This window comes from Thunnus thynnus, chromosome 15, assembly GCF_963924715.1.
Source record: "Thunnus thynnus chromosome 15, fThuThy2.1, whole genome shotgun sequence".
NCBI classification, from domain to species: Eukaryota; Metazoa; Chordata; class Actinopteri; order Scombriformes; family Scombridae; genus Thunnus; species Thunnus thynnus.
This window is the reverse complement of record NC_089531.1, coordinates 16520551-16539251: the sequence shown is the minus strand read 5'-3', so window position 1 is coordinate 16539251 and position 18701 is coordinate 16520551. Positions and strand designations below refer to the sequence as shown.

The window sequence follows — 18701 nt, the reverse complement described above, 5'->3', positions numbered from 1 at the left end:
ATGAGATGTCAGTGTGAGTGTTAAAGGTAGGACAATGAACTTGCCTCATATTGGTCTCCAGGACAGAGCCTGGCAAAGCCGGCCAAACCTGTCAAAGAGAAGAAATGGATCTTTGGAACTTTTTTTATTTTATTCACACAGAACAGGCAGAAGAAACAGGAAACTGACATGATGTGGATAACCACAAGTTCTGCAACCTTAGCTGACTTTCTAATCCAGGGTGACAACACAGTGGTTCAGTTTTCCGCTACAGTAATCATGACTTTTGGCTTTTGATTGACATATTACTTGTAATAGGACAGTGTGGACATGCTCTGAATAATAAGCTGTCAACACATCAACAAAACATTCAAAACAATAAAAGAAGTAACGCCTTCCATTTCAGAGGAATGTATCAATATGTGGATGGGTTTTCTTAGAAGAATTCTTATCTCACCTTTCATTTTGATATGAAACTCCCCGAGCAGGTTCTCCAGTTCGCTCTCAAACGTGCTCATGTTCTGTGAAAGACAAAAGGAAGAAGATAAGACAGATTGCATAAAAGCCCTTTGTCACACAAGACAAGAACAACAATAGCAATCATGTTATCTCTGGAGATTTTGACAATGCCAGTCAACACTAAACAGCAGAGGAGGCAGGATGGCTGGTCTAAGCCCTGAGGACAGATGAGGACAGATGATGACAGGTGTGTGTGTGTGTGTGTGTGTTACTGGGATTTAAAGGTCATTATGTAAGTATTTGGCTTTACGTGTTCATGTTTACAGTTGAGTATATTGTGGGTGTTGTCAGGTGGGATCAACTCTTTATGGCATATTGTTTACATGTGTTTACATCTGCAAATGTGTCATTTAACATCTTGAAATGTTTTTGTTCCAATTGTATTTCAGGTGCTTCATGTTTTCACAATAATATCTATTAACTACACTAAAGCCAGCGTCTTCACTATATCATTACCCATACAGACCATATTAGTCAACAACCATTACTTTACATACTTACAAATAAATGTAGTGCAGTTAAAAAGTACATTATTTTCCTCTGAAATGTAGTGGAATGGAAGTATAAAGTAGTATGAAGTACACTACTTGAGTAAATGTACTTTATGTTGTTGTTGATGCTCTATGTCAGTACCTCAGTGTATTCTTTGTACCGGCGGTTGACCTCTGCGATGCTCTCCTTGGTGCCTTTAGTGGAGGGAGATGAGGAGAAAGCCTGCTTCATCCGGCTGGCACCTTCCCTCAGACGGCTCTGGATGCAGAACGCCTCATAGAGCTCGTCCACCTGAACACACACAAACACAGAGAGGCCCCCCCATCTTTAGTAAGTGCACCAGAAGGACAAGCATGCATTCACACACATGCAAAGTTTCACATTAATTAATGCACAAACACACACACACACACGAGGGGAAACTTCTGCACTAATCAAATGAAGCGAGTCTTTGAAGTTTGAAACCCTCCATACATTACATCAAAACATCCCTGGGCAGGACGCAAACTCCCCCAAAAACTTCAAACTGACATCTAAATTATTCTAGATGTGTTCACATCTCACTGGGATTCATTCAAGGGTGCCTGACATGGCTTTAGGTTTGAACAGTAACTTAGCACTGATGTTGGGTTTTGAACAACAGCTAAAAATAGGTTTTGTTGACAATGAAACACTGACAAAATATATAAAAAGAAGGTTAAAATGTGACTGAGAATACATTTTTAGATTCCAGAGAGGAGAAAAGAGGAAGAGGCTGACAAGGTAAAAACAACAAAAGAGGTGATAGGAAAAGAAATTAGAGTAGTATCAAAGCAAAAATTATTCATAGACAGAGAGAAAGACATCAAAAGAGACAAGATAGAGATGAACAGATAAGTAGCAGAGACTCCTAAACTGCCAGAGTGAACAGATACAGCTGGTATGTGTCAGTATGACTGTAGCCTCCAGTGGCAGACGCTACGCCGTCCCAGTCTGAGACCCCAGTGGGACACTCCCAAAGCGGGGGAACAACAGACGGCGTTTAGAGCTCATTTGGAGACGTCTGCCCCGACTTCAGATTGCAGCGCCAGCCTGATCTCATCCAAACCCACAGGGGGAGAGGGAACGACTCCATCGATATCCTGCTTTTCTTACTGTGAGCTGGAATGTGATGTGAAATGATCAGAATAAGACGTGTTGGATGTGTCAGGCACCTGTTTCAAGGATTTTAAGGCTTCCAGATTGTGTTCAAAGCTTTCATAGAGTGTTATTTTCTCCAACTTCAGTGCGTCCTTGATCCAATCTCCAAATGTAGGGGATGAAACATGCTTCCATTTCAGAACAATAAGGTAACTGGGCAACATGGTAGTTAAAGTCAAAACCTTTTGCAATGACCCACACAGATTATTGTCATGGGAACGCCAAAAATCGGGAAGTAATGGTTACATCACAAGCATTTTGCAGCGTTTTTAATACAATACTCAAATAGTCGGGGTGAAGACTATTACATATGTGTTCATTTTCCAATCATCAACACTGGAAAACTCTTTATTTTATCATTTCACTCTGTTATTTTATTGTAAAACACTTTGGAACTATGTTCAGAAAAGTGCAATAAAAAATATATAGCCATGTTTATATGAAAATGAATAAAAAGGTAACTCCATGGCAGAAGACTTCTGTTTAAAGAGCATCAGAGTTAAAAAGGTGTTAAAATCTGACACTTTCTTTTGTTAGTGTGTTCGTGTTTGTTTTTAATCATCTTTTCATCTAACAAAGCGTACTATAGCTTTTTTTTAAAAAGCGTGAGGATGAATCACTATGTTCATGTCAGAAGTGTCAAAATCGGCAGGATCAAACAAAACAGAGTTAAAATTATACTCTACGGAATCAAAGTAAGTGTCCTTGAGAAACAGAGACAAAAATGCACTTCTGCTGAGTCATTTCTCTCACAAAACCCAATCAACTAACAATCCAGATTTTCAGCGTCCTGTCCGTCTAATTTTCTGTCTTCCTGAGTTCACATATGATCGGAGTGACATCCGGGCAAAACAAAACACCTCTGGTGAGACTCATCAAAGGGAAATATTGCAGCTTGCCTGACAAGAGCGCTGAAATATTGATGCTTCGCTTTTTATGGCACTCATTAGGCAGAAGTGGGAGAAAATGGGCCATTCTGGCTCGTGCTGTCCTAGCAGCTTCTCTGAGTGTTTGTTTGTGTGTCTTTATGTCTGAAGCGCACACCGCCGGCATGCTTGTGACTGCAGATGTATAATGGAGAGAGTGTAATGTTTTTGCTGTGGTGGATGGGCACACTCACATGAAGGTTTAATGTATGATAAAAAGTGAAACGCTGCTGTGGTTTGCAGTGGGGTTTTTCTGTTCAGGATGGGTAATGTCTGTAAAGTTATAATGACTTATCTTGGCTTACATACATACAAAAAGACAACCAGCCCACTTCAGCACTCCCCAACCCCCGACTGGGACCCAGCCCCATCTGTCTGTCTGTGGTATGTGGTGTATATGGTGCGGCTGCAGCAGCTGAACTGAGCCAGCTATATAACACCCTCCAACCACGACTGTTATTCTCAGCTCTCTGCCTGCTATGGAGCTGGTCCGGAGCCAACAATCGACAGCTTTAAAACAAGTTTGTTTACAACGTAACCAAGGAAAACATGAGCTATGGATATTTTTGAATTTTCACTGGTAAAGAAGAGGAACTTAAACTGTGTCGAAAGAAGTGAACTTTTGCACTGAGTAAGTCGAGAAATACAATGTTATTGTACTCCTGAATGAGTAGGTGACTACAATGAGTTCAATTCATTTGGAGAAAATTGTGCTTTTCGGTAACAAAAACAGGCCTTCACAAACTGGGGCTGATGAATAGCCATCATTCTGCTCAAGCCATCACTAATCATATCATTATCAATTAATTAAGCTAATTTTTCGCCCCCAATTACAATAGCCCCTTGCTGCCTTCAAGGAAATGTCCTTCTGAAGGTCAGCCAAGCTCCGCTCCAGAGGACAGCCATCAGCATATTGTGGTGCCTCGGGCTCATTTCACCCCCAGTAAAAGAAGAAACAGGAAAACACAAACAAAGAAAATAGAGAAACTGCAACACAGGCATATACATAAAATGTGTATTAAAATACACACATACACACATATTGAGCAGCTAATATGCTTCTTTGCACACACACTTTATGTCAGGGGGCGAGTGATTATAAAACAAGTAAACCAATGTGTGAAGTCCCCTTTTAAAAGCCACTGAGGACATAAAATGTGACACCAGTGTGCTCATTTAAAGGGCTATTTCAACACAAAAATCAATCCTTGTTTAAAATTCATCCCATAACAAAAAAACACCTGAACCTTTTTTAATTAACTCTTACCAGATGTTAAAGAGATATTAAATGTAAATGTATTCTAAATTACATCCTCTATTGGACTCAGAGTCCCTGTATTAATTACAGCTCAGTGGGATGACAAAACCTGCTCGGCTCAGAGCCCTAGTGAGGGATTATGGGAAAATCTTTATTGGGGAATCAATTATGCCCCGGGTGAGGATAATACAGTGTTCACATTTATGAGGATGAAATATCTCTTTTACATTCGCTGTTGCTGTTTTTTGTATTTTCAAGTCCAGCTGAAGATAATCCTTTAAAAAAAATATGAACTAATGATGTTTGTTTGGTGCAGTCAGAGGTAAATGTGGTGTTTTTTTTGATTATCTGGGAGTTTTAAAGGATTGTCTCTCCTGTATATCTGAGTTTAATAGCGGGGAATGTTGAATACAACCGGAGAATCTTTAGGATATGGCAGGAATCCTCTTAAGATATGGCCATCGGAGGATAATGGTGCACACACACACACATCCACACACACACTTTCTGCCCGGGGGCAAGTGATTATAAGGAGATTAAAACAGGCGGGCCACATCAAACAGCATCAAACACACACGACCCTCTCTGGGGAACTTAGAGTGTCTGTGTATGTGTGTGTGTTAGTGTTAAAATTCAAGGGAGGAGTGGAAAGCAAGAAAAAAATAATCACATGCAAAGTACTTACATTCATTTTGTATTGAATTTAGTACACGGTTAACACACACAGACACACACACACTCCCTCTCTCTCAGGGGAAGAGGAGGCGCCTGGCAGCCGCACATCTCACCTTCAATCTCTGTCACTCATCTCTTTAATGATGCCCTGCTGATACTAGAGGCCAACACACACACACACACACACATATATATGTATATATATATATATACAGCCACTTACACACACCATGGACCCTATCCCATGCAGGACATCATAGGGGTTGTATTGTGCCACCTGCTTCCTCCATGTGTGCCAATTACTGCTCAGACATCTGCAGGCAGCCAGCAGCACGAACAGGAACAAAAGACCCGGCTGATGTGAGTCACAAACACACACACTCGCTCACTAACAACTCGCTGATAGACAATTGTTAAGTCGTCCCTCACGGCAGCTGTCCTGCACAAAGAGCCACGCCTGCGCCTGAGCACAAGCGCCGACAAACAAGTGCACACTTACTGTAGCTCGCAGCTGCTGAAACACTAAACGTCCTCTCAGAGTTACCGATTAATTAACTGTGAGGTGTTTTTATTGTCCTGCTTTCTTTTCAGTTTTATTCATACTGTATGTTTTTGTTCACATATATGAGGTATGCATGTGTATGATGCTGACATACTCAACTGAATGACAAAATACTCATCTAACATTCATTTTCATATCAGGTACTCTGGGTGTCCTGTGTTATTTTGTCAGAAAAAGTTGGCAAATAAAATCTACTTTTCCTTTTACAATCCATTCATAGGTCAGACTTCAGCCTATTTCCTGTATCCCTCCACTGACGCAGCAACTTTTGTGTCTGAAAAAGCACAGACACAAACACATACACACACACACTCTCCAGCTGTTAGTACCAATAGCAAAAATATAAAAGGTGATGATGACTCCTTTGTCATCTTTCTCCTCCTCTCCACAGGTCTATAAGCAACACCTGCCTATTAAATGTTTTATCCTTCCCTACCTAAACACACACACCTCTCAAATACAACTGTCTTTTCTAATTCATAGATAAACCTTTTTAATAGGTTACTTCTTATTGTTTACAAATCATGAAAGTTTTGGTTCAGGTGTGGTTTAACAAAACCCAGCTGACACTGAAACTTAACTTCACACGATGTATTTCATTGTGATCACTGACTAAATAAGAGGAAATTCAGACTGACAGTTCAGAAACACTCAGATAGTGTCCTCACAGATTTCATGTGCTGCTGAAAGCTGAAAGTGGCTGATGACAGACTGGTTACCTCACATATTGATGACCTCTAATTAAAAAAAAAAAAAAATCTGTATATTGTTGTCGGGGCTGTGAAGAGAGATGAGGGGAAAATGTTGCACAGATTGCCCCAAATTTAAGGTAATTATCACAAAAACAGCCTATGATAGAATGTAAAATTATGTAATAATTATTCAGATTTTTTTGGCTGATAATATAGTTTCCTCACAACCCAAAGCCAAATGTTCCAAGGCTTGGTACCAGTCTGCAGCCCAGATGTTGGGAACCTCACCTCTAGTCTGTCTGAAGGTAATTGATAGACCTGACAGCTGTGTGGGAATTGATAATTGGATAAACACACAAAACTCTGTCAGAGTCTCATTAACGGACAGATCATCACAGCAGCACCAGTTCAGGCATCAGTTATACTGTAACTTCACCACTCTCTATATCTTTATATGAGGATGAGGCCAGTTCTTTGTGTGCGTGTGTTTTAATTCCCTGACCTCAATGCTTTTGTGGTTGGCTGATTCTCTTAGCTGAACACTCAATTGATCTCACTCGATAGCTATCTGCTGATGCTGAGGTTTGGAAATGGACCTGTCTCGTGTGGCTGTGTGTATGTGTGTGTGTACATGTGTGTGTAAAGTCAATAGTTTACGAGGCAGGCAGAGGGCTTCCAGGGCTGATAGTTAACTTGGCATTGATGGCACTGACATGAGTTTTATTCATGACTGCAATTTGCCTAAAATTCAAATCATAAATTACAAGAGTTATTCCAAACTTTCACAGTTCCTATAAAATCTGCACAATGATAATTCTTTGTTGTAATGTTGCATGCAACATTTTCAGAGAACATTTTCATTTTCCTCTGTAGAAAATAGCCAGAACATTTACTACACTACATGCCTACTTCCTGCAGTCAAATAATACTGTTTGATGCAGAAACTCCGATGGAAAAACTAGTTTATAAAACCAACAGATTCAAATAATGACAAAGAATTACTGAGTAAAGTTTTTAACACAAAGCCTTTAGAATTTATTGAAACTATTTGATCTCCAGCCAACAGACTACACAAAGTCAATTCAATGAAAAGAGGAGGATTTATTAAAAAGGGCACTGGTCTATATTTGTAACGAAAGACCACAGAGAGAGAGAGAGCTAGATTTAACTTTCTCTTTGCTTTTACTTTTGTGGCTTTTTTTTTACCTGCCTGACTAGATAAATCAGTCACTCCCTCACTGTTTCAAATATTTACAAGTGTGTGTTCAAATCTATTTTTATACAGAGCTGGGAAGAACAGAGGACAAGAGGCTTGTCTGCTTCAGAATGATGGTAGATGTTAAGGAGAAAGGCTTTGAGTGTGTGTTTGTTTTAAACTCAGAGGACAGAATCTGCCTGTGTTTTTTGGGGGTTTTTTTTGTTATTAAAGTCAAAGTGGAGCACGAATGCAGATACATTCCCTGAGTTCCTCAAAAAACCAAATGTCTCTCATCAGACATTTTTTTCTCCATTTCTTCTCATCTTCTTGTGTTTAAGGACTATGTCAATGGCTCCCCACTATGGCCTGACCTAGATTCACTGTCGTCTTCAACCCTTCAGAAACACTTCTGAGGCGCAAATCTGTCTGCTTGTCTTCTGTCGTATTGTTACGTACATGTGTTAACGTCTGAAGGTGAGATTTTATTGTCCGTCTGGGTGTATAGGAACATAAAGGGTTAACGTCACCCAGTAGATGGCTCCTCTGAGCTCCTCAGGACTTCAAAGGCTCCGTCTCCGGGTAACCATGGTTACCTTTGGAACGGCGCTGTTGTTTGGGCGTGTGTGTTCTGATTGCCTGCTGTCACGTCTGATTTGATGCACAGCGAGGGAGACCATTACAGGACTACAAAAGGGGACGTGGAAGAGAAGTCACAGAACCTCGCAACCATGCAGGGGGGATTAATGTCCCCACCTGGCCACCTGGGAGGAGACTACAAAGGAGGATGGAGGGGGAAAAAAAAGTTACCCTACCTGGCAACCTTGGTAGGGAAGTTTTTGCCTAAATCATCAAACAGTTGGAACCGTTCCTAATATGTCAACACATGAACCAGAAACGAGCTGGAAAAAATCTGGCTGCAAAAATCCTGTCAAACCAACTTAAAACAAGTCAGTGGAGCGTAGCGTAAAACTGCAACCTTACTGAATAACTCAACATGAAACCAGAAACTTCTAAAGACCCGAAAAGGCAAATTATCACCCCTATTTTGTCAGAATGATCAAATTTCCAGGTCTATATTTATATTCTGGGGCTCTATTGGTATATATTTACATGATTTACAGTTTTAAAAAACCCTTATTTATCTTATACTGTCTCTTTATGCAGTCCCTCAGTTCAGCCTCTATCTCAAACAGGCTGTTGTAGCTCCTGTCTCCTTAAGACCCCTCCTGATGAGCACACTATGTTCTGATTGGCCAGCTTCAGGAAGCTGCCAAACGGCAGCCCTCTGGCAGCTCGGGACACTACATAAACAAACAGTAGCAGGATTTCACTTCTCTTTCTTGTTCTTTACTCGAAATGGAAACAGGAAATATTGCAAAATATGCTTAGCAACAAAGATCACAGAACGGACATTTGTGTGCAAACAATCTGATGTCATCATGAGGAGGAAGTAGAGGTAACATTGCAAACTGAAACCTGGGCTTTTGATTTTCAGGGAGCATTTTTACATAAACTTGTTATGACATCATAACTATAAAAATAACAAAAATCACAAGAGGCATGATATGTCCCCTTTAAATGAATAGTTTCACATTTTGGGAAACCTCTTTTTTTTTTTTTCTTTGGATTTTGTATAGATGAAACAAACAAGATATCAACTGTTAATTAGTGAGCTTTAGTGGTGCTGGTAGGTGGATTTTGTTAGCTTTGGACAGAGCCAGGCTCACTGTTAGCCTCTGTTCCAGTCTTTGTGCTAAGCTAGGCTAAGCTAACTGTCTGCTGGTTAGGCATGAAAGTGGGAGCAATTTTCTCAGCTAACTCTCAGCAAGAAAACAAATAAGTGTATTTCCCGAAATGAAAGAGGGAGGAATATGTGGCAGCATTGTGGCTTCTGAGTGACTGTGTGGATGTCAGAGATGTAAAGAAGCTAAAGGGAAAGAAGAATTATTGAGAAGTATTGAAAGCTTCAACAGCAATTAGTGACTGCTTTTTCAAGGTGCAGTACAAACATGCAGAAAAGATGATGAGATGATGAAGACTCAGAACAAAACGCTCACACAATTTATCCAGTATTGACATTGACAAAAAAAAGTTCTTACCTTGCTCATGTGAAACTCCAGACGTCTCATGTATCTCTCAATGGTTTTGATTTGCTGCAGACAGACAGGCACAACAATTCACCGGAGCTCATGAGAACATGGTTACACATAGTCGATAGCTATAAATATAATCAATAATCAATAATTATGTCCATACTACAGGATATAATGAGGTACAGTTTGCAAGATGGAGCTTACATGACAAAAAAGTGACATTTGGGATTGTTAAATGTATGTCATTAGATTGGCAGAATGTCCAATTATATCATATGTGTTTCTTATATGCAAATATGCTTTTCATGATATGGACATGTTTTATTCCCTCTTTGCAGCCTCTCACAGTTAGTCCCTCTCAAGCTGCCTCTCTTTCTCTCGATTCACCCACTGTCTCCCTCTTTCATCATTTCTCTACCTGCATTATTCTTCAAATCCTGTATTTTTTTTTTTCCTTCCTCCCCTTCAACTCTTTCCTACATCAAAAGATTCCCGTAAACGCGCACCAAACTTGGAGCGGTTGTTACAGTGGACCCTCCCCTCCATCAACTCACCTTGTCAAGATCGTACAGAACTCCCTGGAGAGAAAAACACACACACACACACACACACACACACACACACACACATTCATACAGTTACTACAGGAGTACAGCATAGTTGGGTGTGTTTAGTCAAAGCAGACTGCAGTTGTCTGGCATCAAAAAAAAAAAAAATCCCATGAGTGTACAGTATGTGTGTGAGACTGAAATATTATTGTTGTACGTGATATAATCATGATGTAATCTAAATGACAATAAAACAGAGCCGAGATCTGAAAAGTGATACTGGCTGCCAAAACTTTTGCTCTTACTGCTTCCATACACAGATATTCATGAGAAATAAACTATATACATGATGGGATGAATTATTATGTTATGAATTGTTTGCATTTGTACATTCACTCTTTGAGCTCTTGGAGACAAAAGCAAGCTAACACTTTCTGTGGCTCTTGAGATGAGAGCGTCATATCGGACATTAATTAGTTTCTGACTTCTAAACAGCATTCAAGTCAACATCCAAGTTGTAATTATGACTGGGAAATAGGATTTTCCTTAAAGCTCCAATATAGATCCGACTTAGGCGTTTAATAATAATGAAGTACCTAAAAACCAAACCAAACCTCAGCAGAAATCCATCATTCAAGGTAATTAAACCCAATTTAGTGGATATATTTTTATATTGACAATGCACAGTATTTTTTAAACCCTCACATGGAAATCGTTTCTACCATCCTATCTGTCGGACTTGAATGCAGCATAAACTGTAGCTGGAATGTAAATAGTAGTTTCTCACCAGGCGAGAGTTCCTCTTCATGTCCTTCATCAGAGACATGAGTTTGTCCAGTTCTGTTTGATGAACTTCTAGATACTCACTACAGGACAAAAAAAAAACAAAAAAAACATGTGGATAAGACGCAACTTTAATGACCGATGTGAGAGAAATTAGAACATTGCTGTGGCAAAAGCAATAGCAGGCAGGAATGCAAACATACTCTGGATTATGTATATTGTAAATAATATGTATGTATATACTGTATATCAGTATTTGACAGCAATATAAACACATTAGCATATAAATATTTGTGGATTCATATAAATATATGAGTCCACAACCCCAAACAGGGTGGAAATGTACAAATTAAAGATAAGAACAAGTCACTAACATTTATGTACTGAAACTGTACACACACGTCTCACTCACTTAAAAAGAAAAGAAGTTACTCTGCAACGTTCAGCGAGTTTATATATCGCAGAGGAAAATATTTTTATACTTGACGGAGTGAAGTGTGTGTACACAGTGTAGGTGTACATCAGTGTAAGTGTTACTCACTCCAGGCCTTGTTTGAGTGCAGTGTAAACCTCCTCCAATCTTTTAGGCTGCGGCTCTCTGGAGCTGCTGCCTCCCTTGTGACCCGACAGGTGGGGCTTCTTGGGCTTGGACTGAGGCTTCTTCTGCACCGCCGTGTTCCCCATGAAAGAGTTACACCTACACACACACACACACACACACACACACACACATATTGGTGAGTCCATCTAGAGCTTGCTTTTTCTCCAGAGTGCAGGAATTTTCTTTCTGTCTGCTGTGTAATGACTTTAAAATGGACTTTATACAACAAAAGCAGGAAAAAGGACCATTTTCACTTAAACGTCTACTGAGGACCAAAAGGTGCTCACAGTTCAGAGTTACTCACACAGACACAATATTACATCTTATATTGCATATTTATCACAGGATTTCCAGTGTTTCAGAGAATCAGGCCTGCAGGCTGCTTATAATAACAAAGCGTTACATTAGATTTCTGTATTATTTCAAAGCATCCTGAACAGGCCCTTGGGCCAGCCTGAGCATGAATTCATCTCATTTGTCAGATGGAGACGGCTCGTCGAGTCTGTTCACACCAAAATAACTCAGCCATACAGGACTGACTCTTTTGGCCTACATATTATTCAAATACCATTAGTCAAAAATGCAGGACTGTCAGTCACACAAACTGACAGTAGAGAACCTCTTCATCAATCACAGAGGTGTGCTGAATCACAAGTTTACACACATATGTGTGAACACATGCAAACATGTGCTTCCTACCCCCAACTTTCTGTGTTTGACCTGTGTGTGGCTGCCATTTATCTTATGCTGGAGTGAACTTACACACACACGCACACACACACACACGCACACACATTGAGGCCATCAAACTCTCGGCAATCCATGACATTCATGTGTTCTTCACCCTCTTCCCTACAGTCCTCCAGCAGTTGACCAACATTGTGACTGATTCAAGGGAGGGAAGCCAACACATGAAAAGTCAAAGAGAGTTCATTAGTTGATGGATTTGAATAGACAGCAGAGAAAGGAGCTCCTTTATTTTGTATCATAAATGTATTAATGATTATTTTCACTGTCCTTTAATCTTCTGATCATTTTTTAGGATCAACTGTTTGGATTATAAAACATCAGAGAACTGTGAAAAATGAGCCCCAGGGTTGTCTTGTTTTATCGGGCCAACACTTCAATACTCAAACATATTAAATTTACTATAATGTAAGGAAAAGGAAAAGCAGCAAATTCTCACTTTTGAGAACCAGGAACCATCAATGTTTGTTATCTTTGCTTGAAAAATGACCTTAATGATGAATCAGTTATCAAAATAGATGTCAATTAACTAATTGATTAATTGTTGCAGCTCTACAAATGTGCAAACAAATGCAGAGGGAAAGCCTGATGTACCTACACACTGATTATTTATCATTATGGGATGCAACTAGAGGTTATTTCCTTCACTGATTAATCTGTTTTTTTCTAAATTAGATTAATTTATTGGTCTAAAAGTCAGAAAATAGGGAAAAAAATTCTCTGAGCCTAAGGTGAAATCTTTTTGTTGCTTTTTTTTGACTAACCAACAATTCAAAACACAGTAATTCAATTTACAATAATAAAAAATAAGAAAAATACACAAAAGTGGTTCATTTTTAAGAAGCTAAAATCAGAAATATTTGGCATTTCTGCTTAATAAATGACTTCAATAATTAATTCTTTGTCAAAATTGTTGTCAATTAATTGTTTCAGTGCTATTTCTAAGCCTTAGTTTCTGTGTTCAAACAAGGAAAAAAGCTCATTTTTCTATACAGCAGAGCCACATCAAGACTTCCTCCAGTCACATCATTCCATTTTAGGTCACACTCATCTAACCCGCTCATGCACATTTCAGCTTTTAAAACCATTACAGATTTAGCTGACAAATGACATTCCCCTAGACTTAATGAAACGATCCCAGAGTCATCTCAGGGATAACGGCGACAACCAATTCCAGCGCCCGACAAGTTGGAACACACCACGTCTTGCTGCGTGCCAGCGAACGCAGCACAACTCCGGCTAAGCTGCCACAAATGTAGGGCACCGCTGAATGAGAGCGCTACGTAGCCTTGGGGTCATGCAAGCTGTAGTGCAGGAAGGTCTCTTGGCAGGGAGACACATATATATGCATACTAACACAATTCCATACTCACTTCTGATTTAGCACACATGCAAAAAAACTCTGCTTTTGTGTGAGTGTCTGCAAAGCCTCCAATATGCATGCATGCATAAATGCACACGGAAACACACACACAATCATTCTAACACACTCCAGTGGCCTCAGAAGCCATCTCTCTGTAGCTTTCCACCTCGCTCATTATCAGAATAGTAACTTATCATTCGCTGTCACTCGCCCACACACCCGAGTCATTCCAGCCAATTACCCAATCCGCTGTCTGAACAGAGAGAGAAGAGGGGAACAGTCTCTTCAAAATCAGTTCTCTCAGCAGGACCTGCTCTGCTGAAATACACCCAGACACAGGCGCCCGACAACCAAGAATCTAAGATCGTGAGAGATATCTCTGGGATGTGAATGTGAGAGGGCTTTGTCTTCTGATGATGGAGTAAGCGGCTTCTGAGAGGGAGGATGAAACAGTCATCACTCAGAAACTTTATTGATTGCTAATTCTTCCAGACCAACTTCTAGATATGAATGACACAATTACCAGGAAACTGAGTAATCCGGTAATGTCATTAAGTGATGATCACTCCTTAAGGATTCCTGTACAGGACTCGCTGATGATTTTTTTAACATTATGACGACTGGCTCCAAATGATTGAGTCCTGAATTCCTTCTTTTTTGTGTGACTGAAGTTTGAATCTAAGCAGTGATGGGTGAGGTTTCTTAAAGGGACATTTTTATCAAAGCATTGCACAGCTAAACATGCATGTATGTATGTATGTATGCATGCAAGTATTAAGAATATTAAGAATAATTTCCTTGAAGAGAGTTGCTGCAGCTTGTTTTAAAATCCTTAATTGTTGCAGATCAATTTTTGTTCTATATTCTCTTTTCCATCGACACTATGTTACTTTTGTCTAAAGCGGCGTATATTTTTCCCACATATGCACACACATTGGGAGCAATTTGGAGCTCAGTTTCTTGCTTAAGGACACCTCCCTGTGTGGACAGTAGGAGCCAGGAATCAAACCCCCAACCCTTTTATTAACAGCTCTACCACCTGTGTTACAACTGCCAAACCACATCCATCCTAACCAATTTTACATTTACTCACCGGGATGTATTTCACAGACGACTTCAGGCAGTAAATTAGACTTCTGAATGCCAGTAAAATTACTGCTTTTAAATCAGAGGATCACACATCACCCGATGGCACAACCCCGACTTCATTCATTTTACCAGAACAAGTCACCACTTACGTAAAACTTAGAGTTAGAGACCTACTCAAAGAAAGAAGACTTTGTCTTACTTTTCTTACCCTTACAGGTCAGCGGATTACATGAAAAGAGCATCTGATCTTCAGATTCAACACATAATAGGCAAAACAGCAGAAAAAAATCTAACTCCTGAATCAAACTGCTTGACAACTGTATCACTAAACAACAACAACAACAACAACAACAACAACAACAACAACAACAGGAGCGAGCTGGCAGTGTCTAAAATATACTCTGAGGAAGAAAACCAAAATTATTCTAAATGCATCAAGAATGAGTCATTTTTAACACATTGAAGTTAATAAACTGAAGCGATCCACAATGAAGACAAGCTATCTGCTGTCTTGATAACACTTTACTTTAAGTCCCACTATTTATTTGCTCACATCTGCTTACAACTGTGCTTTAAATTATGTATTAAATCTTTATATACTGCTTATTAATGCTAAAAAGGGGACTTTAAGTACATTTAAGTCTAAATTAAATTCTTTAAGTGTTTGATTAACTATTCCTCTGACGACCTTCATTAACTGACAACATTTTAGTAAAGTATTAGTAGTGATCATTAACATGTTGTGAATAGACATTCATCTCCACATCAATACCATTTCTAAGGGTATGATAAACTCCTTCATCTACCCCCTGACCTCAATTGTAATCTCCGAGATAAGTAACATCAGTTGATCATCGATTAACAGAACCGAAGACCTCTGCTTACCGTGAGCGTCTTTCCTGTAGCGTGCTGAAGCCGGCGAAGGACTGACTCCGGATTATGCCGTTGGGCCCCCCAGGGGAGTGGGTACCTGCCGCCATGATCTCTGGGACGCGTGACGACACTCCTGCAGGAGACACAGACATACAAATGCATTATAGGACATGTTTCAAAGCTGACAACCAGTGAAGGATTGGTAATGCATCATGGATACAACAAAAAGCATCTTATGAACAGTTTGCCGGCTAACCGAACCACCCACATAATTATCTGCACACGGAGGTTTGTTTACATGTATGAGGCTGACTTTCACCGCGGTTGGACTGTAAGGAAACTAAAAATACTAAGTGCAATGACGGATTATTCCGTGGACTATTATGAAGACAATTCTGAGTCAATTCACTTTGACTGTCCAACCGTATTTATTTGAGCCAGTGAGAAGATAAACCAACTGAAAGAAGAAAAACGAAGAACGGAGGCAGAAAGGCAACAGGACCGTCAAGAAAGTCAACGTACAGTAACAGTTACCTCGGAGAAACTGCTGCTGTTCCTGCAGTCACCGTTCCCCTGAAGAGTAAAGAGAAAACCTTTTTCTGTAGATGGACCTGTTGCTGCCAGACTAGAAAATCTAGAAGCGTCCATGGATGAGAGTAACCCCAGCTGTGTAACTACAACACATGTATTTACAGTGTTTACAGTGTTTATATATTGTTGTCCTGGAGACTAGTTTATCTCCACAGCATCAACTGCATAAAAAGAGCGAGGCCAGCTGGAAAAATTTGATTACAACACTTAACTGTGTGAGAAATTACAGTATGCAAGTCTCCATCGTCCAGCGGTAGTCCATTAAAACTGTGTGGATCTTGTCATTTTATCCTTGCAATTTGTAAACTTGCAGGCATGAACCATTTTATTGAATCTACTAAGTTGCTACTTCTCTGGCATGAACAGATGCTGAGCTATCCACAGCCTCAGACATAAACAAACTGACATGCAAACTGCCCCAGATGTAGTTCCTTACGCAGTTAGCCATAACTGCATAATGCTGCTACAGGTGGTTAGTTCCTGTGTTTACTTTAGTTCAGACTCCCAAACAAACTTTTGAACTGTAAAAAATCACGTTTATTTCTAAAGCAGTAGGAGGCTGACGGAGATTGCCCCAATAACTGTCATTACATGTGAGGCCTTGTTCGCCCAACTCAATCTGAATCCCAATAAACGGAGCTGCAGAGAGCAAAATCAGCAGGAGACATAGAGTCACAATTGCCACATACATCGGGTTCAAATAAATGGTCCTTTAACCCCAAAACATGTTGATAGAAAGGTTAACTGGAGTGCAGTGAAAATTGTGCAATGCTGCACACAGCGGTGATGCTTGCCGTGTGTGATGTGGATGAGCAGCATTCAGATCCTGTGCTAACATGTCTTGATTCCTCTAACCTATCCATCACCGCTCAACTGCAAACAGACCTCAATAGTTACTGTTTCATGTTTTCCCTCTTCGATCAGGTGTCAGACAACATGACTCGTCACTTTCTGTCATGTGCGATGTGTACTTTGTGCATATTTTCTACCTGAACTAAGACTTTTCTAAAAATGCAATTGATCAGACTGCAGATGTTTTGAAGCAGTTAATGTGGTGCAAGCAGGGGTTGATTACAGATCTGATTTAGCTTTAAAAGCCCTGTTTGCCATTTAGAAATCAAGTTGTACAAGTAAGAAATTCCAGGAAGCAAATTCAGACCATCCTGTGGCAGAGTTATCTAATCAGCCTCTTCTACAGTTAAGACATCTTTTATCACCACGTCTATATTTAGCAGCAGCAGCCTGTCAAATTTCAACCTTTTTTAAGCTGGAGATGTGGAATGCAACATGACTCACATGGGTACTTTGGGAACACGCTGAAAATAGACAGTGAAACCTCCACGTATAGCTGTAAGATAATGATGTTGCAGGGATCGAGTGCCCAGAGGCAAGGATCCGCTGAGGTCACTGAATCACAGTTTCAACTAGCATAATAAGATTTTGTCCAGATCATGGTGCTAGTGGCAGCAGGTTGGCATTTAAACTAAAAGGGCAATTCAGTGCATGTTTAAAATCACTCATTCTGTCAAGTTTTGTTTTTCAATCACAAAGTAACAGAAAAACAAATTGTAACAATGTAAAATAAGATACAAATCAAATCCTTATTTTGTCAACAAATCCCTTCATATAGAGGATCTAGAGGTCAGCTATAGAACAGCTAGAGAAAGTTCAGATTTGCTTGAGGGTGGACTAAGGCTGCAGCTAAGATTATTTCGATTATTGAAAAATCTGCCAATTGTCTTTCAAATAAAGTGATTGTTTGGTCTAAAAATGTAAAAAAATATTGAAATATGTCCAACCCAATTTCCATGTGCCCAAGACGATATCTTTGAGTGTCTTGTTTTGTCTGACCAGCAGTCCAAAACCCTTGCTTGAATAGTTGCCAATCAGTTTTGTCTTAACTAATTGATCAATTGGCTAATCGGTTTCAGATGTAGGGTGGACAAATGCCAACATTCCTAACTGTGTTCAGACAGAATGGAAAGTGAATTTAGAGGCAGTGCAATTGCATATAACGTCAATGAAGAGGTGCAAGTAGATGCCAATTTGCTCGATGCAGCGCAAATTGATGCTACAGCTAATGAACAGTTGGTATTTTGGCTGTTTGGGGTGATAAAACACAAACAGTCCAGAAGTCAAACTCTCACAAATGATGTGAGGTGAAAATTCACTTTGTGTTCTGTCTAAACACGCCATAAAACTTCTTCTTAGGCTGCGTTCAGCCCCCTCATTCATTTCAATGAGACCACTGCTTTGGCAGCAGAAAATGCAGGTTTGTCCAAAAATGTTGATTGTTGTTCCTTACTAGTGAACGCAGTATTTCTACTGTTTACCTGCCAATTGTCAACATGAAGGATACAATTATTGTTGTAAAATCATCTCATAGTATTATTAACCACTATGCAGCGTTTTGGAGTCTGACAAGTCTTCAAACTTGTGGATCTTTTTCTCACATCCTGAATTACACATCCAACATGTTAAGAGTGTGATGACTGTAAACATTGTAGTGAGCAAGTAGAAGTGTCGTGTCATT

At 39.8% G+C, this 18701-nt stretch overlaps 1 protein-coding gene across 4 annotated transcripts in view; it reads right to left on the bottom strand.

The window, feature by feature from the left end:
* Positions 1 to 18701, bottom strand: part of ripor2 (RHO family interacting cell polarization regulator 2) — a 62325-nt gene that overhangs the window by 9230 nt on the left and 34394 nt on the right. For all 4 annotated transcript variants that reach the window (XM_067613030.1, XM_067613032.1, XM_067613031.1 and 1 more), the window contains exons 2-9: positions 15590 to 15710; positions 11446 to 11601; positions 10909 to 10987; positions 10128 to 10151; positions 9580 to 9633; positions 1132 to 1281; positions 437 to 500; positions 45 to 88 (exon numbers count right to left, since the gene is read on the bottom strand). In XM_067613030.1, coding sequence (XP_067469131.1) covers positions 45 to 88; positions 437 to 500; positions 1132 to 1281; positions 9580 to 9633; positions 10128 to 10151; positions 10909 to 10987; positions 11446 to 11601; positions 15590 to 15710 — 692 coding nt within the window. The remainder of the gene's footprint in view (positions 1 to 44; positions 89 to 436; positions 501 to 1131; positions 1282 to 9579; positions 9634 to 10127; positions 10152 to 10908; positions 10988 to 11445; positions 11602 to 15589; positions 15711 to 18701) is intronic.